General features: G+C 39.7%; 1 protein-coding gene across 4 annotated transcripts in view; it reads left to right on the top strand.

The window, feature by feature from the left end:
- The window catches only part of kif13bb (kinesin family member 13Bb), a 212,980-nt gene that overhangs the window by 96,861 nt on the left and 100,583 nt on the right, over nt 1-15,536 (top strand). For all 4 annotated transcript variants that reach the window (XM_035422856.1, XM_035422854.1, XM_035422853.1 and 1 more), the window contains exons 18-19: nt 7,755-8,013; nt 9,574-9,736. In XM_035422856.1, coding sequence (XP_035278747.1) covers nt 7,755-8,013; nt 9,574-9,736 — 422 coding nt within the window. The remainder of the gene's footprint in view (nt 1-7,754; nt 8,014-9,573; nt 9,737-15,536) is intronic.

Genomic DNA, 15,536 nt, shown 5'->3' on the forward strand with positions numbered 1-15,536 from the left:
CTGAAATACAGCCTTTTACATTCATATAATCTATGACACAACATAAAATTGCTGCATTGGCACATAACAAAACAAAAAACAACAACAAAAAAATGACAAGAATGCTCCTGTTTTAACAAATGGTAATCTAAACAGAATCGAGTATATTAATTGCAATAGATGCAAAATATAACAAGTATTTAGAAAAAAAAAATTAATTCTACAAGCTCGGAAACTGCGTTGTCCACAAAAATTCACTTGAATCACTTGATCATCTGTTAAATCTAAGTCCTTAACATAATTCATGAATGGCCTCCATATATTCTCAAATATATGCTGTTTAGCCTTTAAGATGTAAGTTATCCTTTCTAATGGAAGGCTTGATAACATCTGTCTTATCCATTGAGTAGCGCTTGGTCTGTGAATCTTTTTCCATAACAGTGCAATACATTTTTTGGCATTAAGTAATCTGAGATCTATACATGCTTGTTCATTTTTACTATAATTATGTTTCTCTGGATATAAACCCGACAGAAAAAGCTTAGGGTCCAGTAAGATTTGTTCTGAAATAATCATCTCGGTTCTAACTCTTACCTCTTCCCAGAACGTTTTAATTTTTCTGCATTGCCAAATACAATGAAACAATGTTCCTTTAGTTTTCGTACATTTTGTGCATATATCTGGTATGTTTTTGTTATATCAATTTAATTCCACCGGTGATGTGTCCGCATTAACCATTTACAGGGATTGAAGTTCTCCGTCGCTACGACGGATTTCCGTCAGTTGGATTCCAGAGAGGCGATGTATGAAATCAGTGTAGATCCGAAGGGGGAAAAAAGCGAGGGGAGGGGGGTGTTACGGGACTTAGGAATCGCGCTACCAGGTGATAGGTAGCTGATTTGTATAGGCATACAATCTACTTGGATGTCGGTAATTATATACACTCACTGGTCACTTTATTAGGTACAACTTGGTAGTAACGGGCTAGCCTACTGACGCTGACGGAAGACTGGACAGAGGCTACTAATTAAAGCCACAAACTGAAAATCATACACTTTCTTTCTTGACAATATAACAATAGTATTTAGGCTATGATAATGAAACAATCGGAGACGATAATATAGCCCCACGGTGTACTGAAGCAGGATAATCAATTAATCACGTCTCGGCGGACGCACATTCAACTTTAGTCTACACACAAGCCGAGTCGACGTTAGATTAACACCAAAATACACATTTATAAACGTGATGAAATACCCCAAAACCCCCAAATTACGAGAGTCTTAATGTCCAGCAAGCAATAGAAATAGTTCAAATACGAATAAAGTTAATCAAGATCGCAATCAAAGTCAAAGTTTGTGAGGAAGAAGGAGCGAGAAGCCGCCGTTCAAAAAGGCAATCTCACTCCGACGAACGAGAAGAATGCAATACTTTTGCAACCACCCACATCTTCCGACCGAGAATAATCCACAAGGAAAGTTTATTCCAGCAGCTAAGAATCGTGAGCACTTGGCCTGTGAGGACGTCCTATTCGCGGCACTGTCATGCAAAATAAATTGAAAACACATTATTATACTAACGAAAACACAAAGTTCAAGTATCCCTATGATTCTCAAGACCTGCCTTAATTAACCCCGTACCGATTTTCAAAATTAAATACACATACATGATATATATACTTTTTTTAAAATTTAAAAATAAGTGTTACTTTGACGCACTCTCGCGATAATCCGCTGATTAACTTCGCCGCAGTTCTAGTGTTAAATAGGCTATTGGTGTCCGGGACACCGTGAGCCTGGCGGCGACCACTCTCCCTGGTGCCCCCATGGTTGAAAAAGCGTTGCCAAAGTGCCCTCTAGAGTGGCGAAAACGAGAGGGAGTGCCCTATTGGCTGCCCTTCACATGGGAAAAAATTATTGAGTGCCCCTTCATGCAATAAATTTTGATGATGTGCCCTCTAGAGCAAGAAAATTAGATAACGTGTCTTAATGAGTGCCCTTCTAGTGGAGAAAACGTGATGCAGTGCCCTATGGGTGCCCTTACAATGGAAAAGGGTGCCGTTATGAAGTGCCCTCGGCATGTCCCTACATGACAGTGTCCGAAAGGGTGCCCTTTCCAGTAGAGAAAATGGGATGGAGTGCTGTAAAGGGTATCCCGACATGCGTGAGAATGTGGGGAAGTTTCCTAATGGATGCCCCTCCAGTGGAGAAAATGTAATGTGGTGCCATATAGGTGCCCTTACAATGGGATAAACTTGAGGTTCCCTACAGGTGCCTTTCTGATGAAAAAAACTCATGAAGTGCCCTCTTAGATGCCCTTCCAAGTGAGAAAACACGATGCATCATAGCTTTTTGCGCGCTGGTGGGGCCCCATGTCGTGCAGTAGGTGCCCTTTTTATTTTTTCACCCCTGCGCTTTAAACAGCCTGAGTCCGCCACTGGAAGTGACCGCACGGCAGAAAAAAAGTAGCTCTAAAAGGCGCCGCATCACCCACCTTCCCTAAAAAAAAAAAAAAAAAAAAAAAAAAAAAAAAATGCCGGGCACTGTGGCCCTAATGTGGGGGCCGCCTTTGTAACTTGTTTTACAAATTGTAAAGGGGGAATATGACTTGGCCTCACAGCCGGCGGTGGCTATGGGTAAACATGCATCTTGCCCACCCAATCAAAGGTTCCATCCAACAGACCAACTCCCCCCCCCTTGCCCCCGGTCGACCGGCCCTGCTTGGCCTGAAAAAAAATTTAAGTCAGAAGTTGTTGTTTTTTGCTTTAATCTCTGCATTTATACTGTATTAGTTTAAGGCGTGTATTTATAGAATTAGCATGAGCTTCAGCACAAGCTACTTTCCAATCTTCCTCTGAAATTTTGAATTGCAAGTTTTACTTCCAGGCCTTCAGCTTATACTGTGAATTTTCAGATGAGTAAGATGTCAGCAAATTGTAAAACTCTGATATGATACCCTTTCTCAAACTGTCCTTTATCATCATTTTTTCCAAAGGTAAGTGTAGGGGTCTGGTAAGTGCATTATTTTGATTTACTTTAACAAAACTTCTAAGCTGGACGTACGTGAATGTTTTCTATTAAGGTTGAAATTAGACCTCAGCTCATCAAAAGACATCATAATATCTGAGTCTGGCAAAAAAAGGTCTTGAATCATTTTAAGTCCCTTAGAGTCCCATAATTTAAATGTTGCATCTGCTCTTCCTGGTACAAAGAACTGATTAACCCATATTGGACTAAATTGTGATAATGAATGTGGTTCTTTTAAATATTTTTTTACATCGTACCATATCTTTGTCATGTGTTTTACAATTAGATTTTTAGTTTGTTTCCATAGTTTTTCTACTGTGTCTGAGTATATATAAGGGAAGAGGTAATTTTAGACCGTGAGATTCCATTTCCAATGAGGAGAATCATTTGTTGAAAAATAGAACATAACAGTTCTCAGCTGCGTAGCCCAGTAGTACCACATTAAGTTTGGACATTTTAGACCCCCTCGATCAAATGGTAAGTACAATAGAGACAAACAAAGTCTTGCCCTCCTGTTGTTCCATATAAATCCCACAAATATTTTTTGGATTTTTGAGAAAAAAAAAGAATTACCAACCTGTGCGCTCAAAGAAGTTTTAACAAACTATATAACAAATAAATTGGTGCGTTGGCTTCTCAACGATAATTATAGAAAGGAAAGATGGGAGCCCACACTCTTAATGAATGAGATATAAATTATAAATGTCTACGCAACAAAATCATTTTCAGCGTATTTTATTCCTATTTGGACAAAGAGACAGACATGTTTCGGCCTAAGCCGTCCTCAGTGTCTTGAAGTTCTTCTGACAAACAGGAAATATAAAACAAGTATAAACGTGACATCATAATAGCCAATTATATATGTAAATTAGCTTATAAATAATTGAATAATTATATAATAAATAATGACCAAAACCTGTCTTAGGCCAATGTGTATAACAAAAAGGCTAGGCAGGCTAATAAGAAAAATAAGAAAAACACCGGTTACATCAAAAACCGTATTGTTTTGAATACGATACATACAGTGAGCACCATATTTCATTGGACAGTGACACTGTTATTTTGGTTCTGTACTCTAGCACTTTGATACACTGACAATGAGGATACACTGACAATGAGGATACATTGACAATGAGGTTGAAGTGCAGACAGTCAGCTTTAATTTGAAGATATTTTCATACATATCGGATGAACCGTTTATAAATGACAGAACCTTTTGTACGTAGTCCCCCCAATTTTCGGGCATCAAAAAATATTGGACAGTTCAACATAATGTAGAATAAAGTAATCATTTTTAATATTTAGTCACATATCCTTTGACTGCTTGAAGTCTGCGACGCATAGACATCACCAGACGCTGGGTATCTTCCCTGGTGATGCTTTGCCAGGCCTGTACTTCAGCCACCTTCAGTTCCTGCTTGTTTCGGGGACTTTTTGCCTTCATTCTCCTCTTCAGCATGTAAAATGCATGTTCAATTGGATTCAGATCCGGTGATTGACTCGGCCAGTCAAGGATTTTCCACTTTTTGGCCGTCAAAAACCCCTTTGTTGCTCTAGCAGTATGTTTCGGGTCATTGTCTTGTTGCATGATGAAGTGCCGTCCAATGAGATTGGAGGCATTTGGTTTTATCTGAGCAGATAAAATAGTTCTGTAGACTGCAGAATTCATTGTTCTACTTCTGTCTGCAGTCACATCATCGATGAAGACAAGTGAGCCCGTTCCACTGGCAGCCATACCCCCTCCACCATGTTTCACGGATGAGGTGGTATGCTTTGGATCATGGGCATTTCCTGTTTTTCTCCACACTTTCCTCTTTCCATTACTCTGGTACATGTTAATCTTTGTCTCATCTGTCCACAAGACTTTGTTCCAGAACTCTTGGGGCTCTTTTAGGTGCTTTTTAGCAAACTGTAATCTCGCCTTTCTGTTCTTCAGGCTTATCAGTGGCTTGCATCTTGTAGTGTACCCTCTAGTCTTGCTGGTGTAGTCTTGTACGTATGGTAGACTTTGACACATCTACACCTGCATCCAGGAGAGTGTTTTTGATCTGTTGGGCTGTTGTCAGGGGGGTTTTCTTCACCGTATAGAGTATTCTCCGGTCATCCACTACAGTGGTCTTCCTCGGTCTAGAGGGTCTTTTGACATAATTGAGTTCACCAGTTGTTTTTTTCTTGTTAATGATGAACCAAACTGTTGACTTGGGCATGCCCAGGGTTTTTGCAATGTTCCTGATTGATTTTCATTTCTGAGCCTTATGACAGCCAGCTTAATTTGCGTCGACACTGCTGTCTTCCTCATGTTGTCACACCCCAACAACAATCTCCAAAGGCAATTGCAAAGTCTAGAATCAAGACTAGACATCAACAGTTCTCTTCTGCATTCACTAACGACACAAATGAAAACACCTGCCTAACGAAACACATCTGTGAAGCCAATTAAACAAATACTTAGTACCTTAAAATAGGCAGACTATGTACAAAAGGTGCTGTCATTTCTAAACGGTTCATCCGATATGGATGAAAATACCCTCAAATTAAAGCTGACAGTCTGCACTTCAACCTTTTTGTCATTGTATCCTTTCAAACTCAAAGTGCTAGAGTACAGAACCAAAATAATGTGTCACTGTCCAATGAATTATGGTGCTCACTGTATATATATACACATATACTAAGTTAGAGGCATCCATCTCCTAATTCAAAAAGGGATACGTGAAATGTAAATACCATGAAAACGGTGTTTCATTAATGATGATTCAGAAGTTAGTCCATGCAAACCACTGCAGGCCAAAGAAACTGAGGGGATCTATAAAAAACATGATAATTCAAAATCCTCATTCATCCCCGAACACCTTGTATATAAAGTAATTTGTCAATACCTAAATTTTGCATGCGTATGTCTGCCTGTAAATATAATGTGTGTGCGTGATATATTTTGGCCTACATGTAAATTACAGCATAAGCTTAAAGTATATGTTTAATGGCTGCATATGTATAATGTGTTTAGTATGTGTTTTGCATGCGTATGTCTGCCTGTGAATGTGTGTGTGAGATATTTTTTTGTCTCACGTTAATTACAACACCATCATAATGTGTATGTTTAATAGCTCAATGTGTATAGTGTGTATGTTTTTGCAAATGTATGCATGTCTGCCTATACTTAGATGTGTATGCGTGTGAGAGTACTATGTGACTGAAGTTGCTTACAAAGTGCTAATATATGCAAATTCAAAACATTGGTTTACTAGATTAGTCATGTTTTAGTGCAGTGTTTCAGATCGCATACACTGCCATGTTTAAATGTTCTACCGTTTTAGTAGTTTGTATTTAGCTCCCACTGGCGTCCTTCTGAATCTTCTTAATAAACTCTTGTACTTCGGTTGGGGTTTTGAAGGTGTAGGTTCGTTCTTTATGTGTTACTATCAGTCTCGCAGGGTGAATCACTCCATGACGAATCCCTAGATTGCGCAATTCCTGGCGGACCAGGTCGAATTGTTTCCTCAGTTGGTGTATGCCCGCAGCTAAGTCTGAGTAAAACCGTAGATTGCCAGCTTGTCTTTATAGTTTAAAAACTTCATTATTGGTGTTCTTGGTGGCGCCTTGGTGTCCCTCCTTGGTCCGATTCGGTGCGCCCTTTCTAGAACAACTGAGGATTGTAGAGCTGCAGCATCCAGTGCTTCTGGAATACATTTTTCCAAAAAGAACATGGATCCCGTCCTTTGGCACCCTCCGGCAGGTTTACTAGTCTCAGGTTGTTCAATCGAGATCTGGTTTCCAAGTCCAAGAGCCTATCCTCCAGACTTTTATTTTTGACTCCAGCATGTGTACTTTATTTTGCAAGTTAGTTACCTTGTCTTCGGCGCTCGTAATTCTGCCTGCGACACTCGTTCAGTGCAATCGCTTATCTCCTTCCTCATGTTCTCCATAATTCCATGAAATCTTGATGAAAACTCTGAATTCTGTTTTCATGGAGCTTATAGCAGCCAGTATTGTGTCTGCCTTCACGCCTCCGAGTTCCCCTTCTCCGCTGGCCACCTCCTCCGCCATGTGTTCGTTAGCTTTCTGTGTTTCACCACAAGCATGATAGTCAGTTAGCTTCGGCTGCTTTGACGCTTTTCTCTTTTCTGTACTTAATTTGCCAACCTTCGGCATTACAGTATCCACACTCACTATATTATGAAGTTTTGTCGCAAATTAGTATTTTCAGTAGGATTTGTAGTAGCTAGCAGCAGAGCAGTGTGAGACGCGTCTTCTTACATGGCCGCCATAACTGGAAGTTATGTGTCGTTTTCACTCTGATCTTGAAAAATTTGTCTGGGACGCCCCAGTTGGCTGTGATATCCTTTTGTGTGCACCCGACCATAGTTGATCTGAAAAAAAAGTTCTGTGATGTGAATATGGGACATTTACTGTTCTGTGGGAACATTAATAGGGTAAATCAAAAGATTAAATTAAAATGTCTATTTAAAAAGAGGTTGTTAAAATTTAGAGGTTATGATTATGGTTGATTATGGTAGCAGTCCCCAAACCCCGGCTCTCCACAACCATATAAGGACATGTTGGTAGTTACATTTCAAATGGCTGAGAAGGAACTTCTGTAACATCTATAAACAGGTCAGTATCCCTTGCCATTTTAACTGTAACTAGAACTTTCTATGTGGACATGTCTGTAGTTAGATGCAGTACTCTTTCCCTTTTGAAGTGTGTTTCTCTCTCGGTCCCTTCCCTCTCTCCCCTTTTCCTGGGTGACAGACCCCATGCAGGCCGTGCTGCAGAGCCTGGAGAGACAGCACGAGGAAGAGAAGCGCTCAGCTCTGGAGCGTCAACGGCTGATGTACGAGCAGGAGCTGCAGCAGCTGCGCAGGCGACTCACCACAGACAAGCCACAGTCCCTGCAGTCGCCGCAGGGCTTGCAGCAGCAGTACCGCAGCATGGAGAGGCTGACTCTGGGAGGGGTCTCCATCTCCTCGTCCAGTGGGCAGAACCGCCTACGCCAGTGGAGCGAGGAGAGGTGAGCCGCGCAGCTGCCTGGGGGTGATGTCAGCATAGGGGCGAGGCTGTGGTGTTGTACTGCAAATGCTCATGTGTCTCTGTGTGTGTGGGTGTTTTATGTTGATGATGTTGACATGTGAGCTAATGTTTGTAATGTTGATGATTATCGCTTGTGTGTGTTAAATTGAGGTTTTGTTATTTTATTTGTCCTGTCATGGTGACAATGTGTAATGATTTCTTGTTATGTTTTGTGTTATGTTAATTTGTTTGTTTTATTTGTTTCATGTTAATTTATTACAGTGTTTGACTCTTTCATTCAAGCTCTCTAGTGGCCAGTATGCCGGCATTCTGAGATTGCTCAACTCAGATATTCAGTGTTCCTGCAACCAAACTATTAGAGGAAACAACAAACTCTGTATTTTAGCTTTATTAGTAGATAACACATGACAACTATGCCAAATATGGATTTTCTAAGTGCCACCATTGTCATGTAGGTCGTCTATTTAACAAGCACCCTGTCCCTGCAATCTCAGCTGCAACTACACCTCCCAAGTATGACAAACTGGACAATACAATCTATCTGGGAGTTCATAAAAATATTCTTTCACCACAGAAAATTTGTACTTAATCATAAATCCAACAATAGCCCGAAGGTATGCCAATACAGCAGTGAGAAATGCTGCTTACTGAATGACGGACTAAACTAGGAATTTTTGTGGAATTATACCATAATTCTACTATCAATATATGTGACTAAATATGGAATAAGTATACAGTCTTCCCATTGATTTTACATGTGTAGATGTTCCTTTACAGATTCAGTGGTCATTTACTGTCTTGAACAATCCCTTTGAGAAATAAACATGCAAATAGAAAGCGGGATTAGGTATTTACAATGGCCATGCGCAAAACCCCATGTTTAGTATTTAGACCAGAACAACTTGTTTTAGTTAATTCTGGTTTGATTGATTACTCTTATCCTGTAGAGGACTGTAGAAGCTTTCCAACAGAGAAGCTTTGGAAGTTCTAACTAGGAGTGATTGCCCGTTGCAAATTGCAAGAATGGTTTAAAAAAAAAAAATACATCGTTTTAAAGCTTTGAAACTAGTACCAGAGTTTTGGCCGTTTGGAGGTCTAGGTAACGTTACCTCTGCTTTGTTGTTATCTGTGTTTCCCTAGACCCACCCACCTGTTTGCTCTGCCAGTGCTCTGAATGCGCAACAGGAGGCAGGCAGACAGCTGTCCTGATTGGTTATTAAGATTCTGGCGTGGTAAAATTTGGATTGGCTGATTGACTGGATTTTTTTTCTTAGACCTTTTCATTTATTGATATCTGATATTTGAGGGAAATTTACCGAAGTATGAACAGTGTTCCTCCAACAAACTTAAATACTGCACCTTTAAGTTATGTTGATTTATTGCCTAAGGTTTGAGTAATGCATAGTGCTTTTTTGCATAGTGTTTGAGTAATCTTGATAGTTTATTGAATAGCTTTGAATGTTGATCGTCTGTTGTGTAGTTTTTGAGTTATATTGATGATTTATTCCATAGTGTTTGAGTAATGTTGATTGTATTTCAGGGAAGCGGTGCTGACACGGAGCTTGCGGAAGCTGAGAGAACAGATCGTCAGAGCAAACCTGCTGGTGCAGGAGGCTGGCTTCATCGCAGAGGAGCTGGATAAGAGGACAGAGTACCGTGTCACGCTGCAGATCCCTGCAGCCAACCTCAATGCCAACAAGAAGGTCAGGCCTTGCCCCACAGCTCCCATATCCTCTGCCTAGGTTTTTAAAATTTGTATTTATTTTTTATAAATTTGGTGCCCAACGCTGGGCTGAACACATCCAATTTACACACTAATTTTGAACATCCAATTATCTGCAACCGCAGTTGTGTTCATTCACGAACGCTGTTACTGATTTGGGAGACATCTGCAGTTCTCCTCCGAAACTGCCAGTGTCACCAGCTGCTTCTTTTCACTGTCCAAACTATTGCTAAGCTTGTATTAAGTGAAGTTGAGGGAAGACTTTCTATTTGCAGCTTTGACGTGCAGTTCACAGGTGCTAGAGACGTCTAACCAACTGGCCCGACCCATACCCTTGACAATGCAATTGTCGTCCTATAGAGATACTGGGTACAGCACTGGCACGATCCGGATCTGAAACTGGGGCTCATCCTTACAGCACAGCATGGTGCCTTAACCAAATGAGCCACACAGCGGCCCTTGGTGGAAGTGTTTATGTGCTTTTTTTGTGTTTTAGTGTGTGTCCATGTGTGCATATTCACATTTTGGAGAGTGGTCAGTGTCGGTGCTTAATGATCTTCTACTTTCCCTTTCTGAAAGTCCAGATACCTCACGCCAGATGGCCACAATTTTACAATCAAAGCTATAGATGATACTGAGGGGGGATTAACACCTCACCTCTGTAATGTTATTTGTTGTCCTCTGTGTGTCCATACATCTGTATCGGTGGTACGCGCTATGTTAAATAAAGTAGGCAAAATGCTAACAAGTTAGGGTTAACTAAAGTAATGTTAGGCGATAAAGCTGTGCTTAAAAATGTCGTGCCATTCGAAGTGGTGATTTTGGGAGATGCACATGCGCATGCATCCTACTAAACGAAGCACCACCTGCGCATGCATCCTACCAAACGTCCCTTGCTGGTCGTCCATGAATGAGTGAATGACCACAATTTGCATAGCCCGTGGCAGCAGGCAGTCCTGCGCACTGTGAGAAAAACATTGGATACGCACACAAAATGGACATATATACAAGTGCACATGTTAAAAAATTGTAGCTCGCTGAGTAGCACGTTTCTCTTTGGAACTTTTTGGATGGGTGGCAGACTGCTTCAAATCCCCCTCGGACTCAAGCAAACCTCTAACTCATTACACTGACTTGCTGGCTAACTAAAAATAAAACATTTAAACTATTGCTTTTGCATCTGTAAAATATTTGCAGGAAACTCATTTATATTTCTGAAATCCAAATAAAATATGCCCACACTTTAGACAGTTCCACTTTTGGCATTTATTCATTGAGTTTAACGTTAGCTGCCTTGCTAACTGAGTGGATAACGTCACTACAGATGGCTCTGAAATTGAGCCAGCAACATCTGTGTTGCAATTCGGTCTGGTAGGTCTCCGTACTGGTCATATTGAAACTGCCGCAAGATAATGACTTCATGCCAGGTAGCCTGTATGAATAGTTCACATTCACCGCTGCGCCTCTACTGATAAATACTTTTTAACTAGGCTACTATAGCTACCACAGCTGCAATGGCACGTTTCTAAATTAATGTTAGCTAGCCCTATAGATCCTCTTCCGACATACAAATGATTAGTAGGTCTGTCGTGTACAGTCGGCCATTAAAAACACCTTTTTAAAAATATGACATACACTTTCATTTATTTGTCATTCATGGTAAAGGAAAAATGATTGAATCCATGCCTTTGTGTTTCTTTCAGAATGTAGGCTATGTGCGTTTGCGTAGATTTATGTTTATGCATGTCTGTCATAGCCTACATTTATATATATGAATTACTATTATCACTATTATCATAGTACAAAAATAAATGATATCTGATGTAAAACATTTTCAATATAAACATTTTCAACATATAAAAATACCAAGTTACTCACACACAGCCTATAAAGCACTGTCTATAAGTCATTAATTCAAATCTAGGCTTGCCATTAAAAGTGTTAATATCATCAAAGTTACATGAAACAATATCGGCTGTGTGTGAGTAACTTGGCATTTTTGTACACTGAAAACATGTTTTTCATTTGATTAATAAATACAGTTCCGATACCCAACAAGTCTGAATAAAGCTTGAAGTCCAGTGCATCCAATGTTTTGTTATAGCCTACAGCAATGCATTCCTGAGTTTCCTAGCCCACACTACTAGCAAGTAATTCATTATCTCCCTGTAACCTGTATTTAAAGCAGTCATGTTTGGTATGGTTATCTTCTAAAATTCATGCTGAAGATTGTGGAGTAAAGTATATGTAATTGACCTTTAGCTAATGTATGATTGACACTGCAGTCCACCAATCCCTGCTTAGAAACAGTTGCTATGTACTGCTTCCTTCAGCATATTGCTCAAACACTGTCTGCAATAGTATATCTGATAGTTGAAAAATACTTTAGCTACAAGTTGCAAAGCTTCTGTAGGTGGTTAAATGCTGCTGTTGAGGAATTTGCAAAACATACTTGCATTGTCCTGAATGTTTGAAGGAGGGGGGGGGGGTGTTATTTTTATTTCATTCCCCAAGCCAAAGACAAACTTGGTAAAGTGTCTGTTGTGAATAAAACTTTTTGACTGACACAGCTACTTTTGTGCCGAGGTAAACATTTATTTGTCAAATGCACTGTTAACCTTATAGCAAATAGGTAGTTAACTACCAATTAAATGCTTAGGTAGCCTTTAAACATAGTTGTGTAACTATGCGAAGGGAAAACATAGTGCTGAAACAATAAGTGAAATAATAAACTAAAATAACAAAAGATAAGATAGATCCGAAAGGAAGTATAAATAGAGCTTCCATTAGGTAGGCTAGATATTGCACATGATAAACGTTATGCTGGGTTAGCCGTACAGATACCGAAACTTAGACTCACGTTTGGTGAAACTAGCTCTAGGCCAAAATCATGGCTAACATTAACGAGTACTTCTTGGGATTTTTTTACTTTTTGTTTTGCTGTAGTATTGCTATTCCAAACAACTATGCAGTAACATTAGCAAGCTAGGCTAAATGGCAGATAACCTTATCCAGCACTCTATCAATGGAAGACCAAACACTGCCTTTATCTTTATAATTTTCCACCTTTTGACGTACTTCCTATTTATACATTATTTATGATTGTATCAAGCCAAACTACGAAGATACTGGATTATACTTTCTGAAAACCATCTGTAATTTATTGTGGTCAATTACCCTATACAGCTAGATAATTATCCAACCTGATCTAATTTGTCTAATATTTTACTGGACATATTGAAACCCACCCTCGGTGAGGAAGACGGTAGTAATATGAAGGTGTGCCCTCCAAGCAGTCATTGGCTGCTCGGACCTCCCACTCACCCAGCCGGGTATTTTAGATAGATGACACCAGGGGCTGCTGCTTCTTTTCTTTTTAGGAGTCCTAAAGTCTGAAGTAGGAACCCTATTGTTTTCGTTGGTATTATTAGGGGTGCAAGCAGCGAAGCTGGTGGAACCCTATTGTATTATTGGAATATTATTATTATTATTATTATTATTATTCATTTATTTAGTAGGTGAGTATAAGCTTTCTAAAAAGGGCGACAACGCCGTAAACAACACGTGTGGTATTACGCACAGCTATTTTGGAAGGTACCCAGGCATCACCAATTTCACAAACGGATTGTCCAAGACAATATATGAACACTCAGTCTCAAAAGGGACATCTCTAACCAATGGTAAGGTTGCATATGTATCAATATTTAGTCCCAGATATTGACTGTAGAATGACATGGTAGATATAATTTTTTAAAACTTTGTCTAGTTTATTTCGTTATTCAATGAGCAGCGTTTTCACTGCTGTATTGGCATATCTTAGGGTCTTTGGAAACTTTTACACTGAACCTCTTTCGCAACCGAGTCAGACTCTGTTGCAGCCGCCATGATTTTTTAAAAAACTGTAGCGTTGACTGGAGCCAACCAATGACTGGAGCCAAAAACGACTGACGACATTCACGCAGCAATTACATAGTGATATTGAAGAAAAACATTTGTTATAATGAATTGAAGCGTTTTAGAAATCAAAAAGGTAAATTCATAAAAATAAAAAATAAACGATGTGTGGGTTAAAAATATTGATGTCATCGATTACGTTGACTAATTACGGCAGCCCTACTGTAATGTAAGCGTTAGTTATTAGTAGTGTAACAATTTTTGTGACACATACAACAGTGATGAGGAGAGTGTTGGAAAATTGCAAAAACGTGGTGGACGGTTGAAAATTGTTTTCATATCGTCCCATCCCCATCCATCAGTATGCTGAGAAATAACTAAACCATTTTTATTGGATGATTGAACTCTCTATCAGTAACAAGGGACAAACAAGACATATTGCTAATTTTATGCTTTATTCATTGAACAAACAGTCATGAGCCTCAGTAGCGGGTGGAAGAACCATACGCAGCCACAACAGCCTGGCACCTCCTCCTCATGCTGGTCACCAGCCTGGTCACGCGTTGCTTTGGGATGGCATTCCATTCCTCAACCAGGATTCGTTGCACGTCAGCCAACGTGGTTGCGTTGGTCACTCTAGCACGTACAGCACGCCCAAGCAGATCCCACAAGTGTTCAGTTGGGTTGAGGTCTGGGATGTTGGCAGGCCATTCTATTCTCTCTACTCCCACATTCTGGAGGTAGTCTGTGATAACCCTGGCTCTGTGGGGGTTAAAGTATACATGTCCTGGATCAAAAACCTCTTGACCACAAGTTCATAAAATCTAAGGGTGGATATGTAGAACTACTAAAGATCGATGAAGCAAAAACTAAGCAGTGTACCCAGCATCTCCAAATCTCCCCACAATGTCTAAATTATTAACACTGGTCTAAAATAGCTAAGGGTCCAGAAACAAATCCAAAATCTCTCCAAAAAGGAATATAATGCTTTTTGTCCATTGTAAAGCATATGAGCCCCTTATGAAGGTTTAAGATGAAACATACAGATATAATTTAAACATAATGCAAACATATAGTCACACAATGCTGCACAGTACCTAAATGTGGAATAATTAACTCTTGTATGTAGCCTATTTCTATACTCTGTACACTCCTATGTTTTCTTGTATGGGAATGGGACGATATAAAAACATTTTTCAGCCGTCCACCACGTTTTGGCAATGTTTCAACATTCTCCTCATCACTGTTGTATGCGTCACAAAAACCATTACACTACTAACTAACGCTTACATTACAGTGTGAAATATCCACATTACATAATACCACTAACCTATTTAAAGACACTCAATTTCTAAAATAACGTAATAACCGAAATATTTTGAGCAGTAATACTTACATAGCAATGATGAAATCTTATCTATGTTCAGTAGATGGAGACAGAGACAGTAAATCAATGACGATCAAAGTTATATCCGCTTCTGTTTTGCTCCAGAAAACGATGTCAGATAGGTCTATCAGCAAACATATGGCTTAGCTATGCCCAGAAGTCCTCAATAATAATGGTATTTTCCAAGGAATTACGACGTTTCGTTAGGTGCAACGTCTTTTAATGCTACCATATAGAGCGAATGCCATGGTAAGAAAATGTTCGGTTACGCTAACCTATAAAACGCTATTCCAAAAGCAAAATTAGACATGTTATGCATCGTTAGAAAGCTTATACTCTCACCTACTGATTGAGCGTCCGCCATTTTAGCAACCTCACACAGTAAACAAACATAGGCTACTACCACACGGCTTTATTTATGGGCGGTGGCTTGACCGAAACAAAGTGACAATAGCCAACGAAATCAAACATGCTAATTAAACTGCACCCCCATCACGCC

Source organism: Anguilla anguilla, chromosome 6 (genome assembly GCF_013347855.1).
Source record: "Anguilla anguilla isolate fAngAng1 chromosome 6, fAngAng1.pri, whole genome shotgun sequence".
Taxonomy (NCBI): domain Eukaryota; kingdom Metazoa; phylum Chordata; class Actinopteri; order Anguilliformes; family Anguillidae; genus Anguilla; species Anguilla anguilla.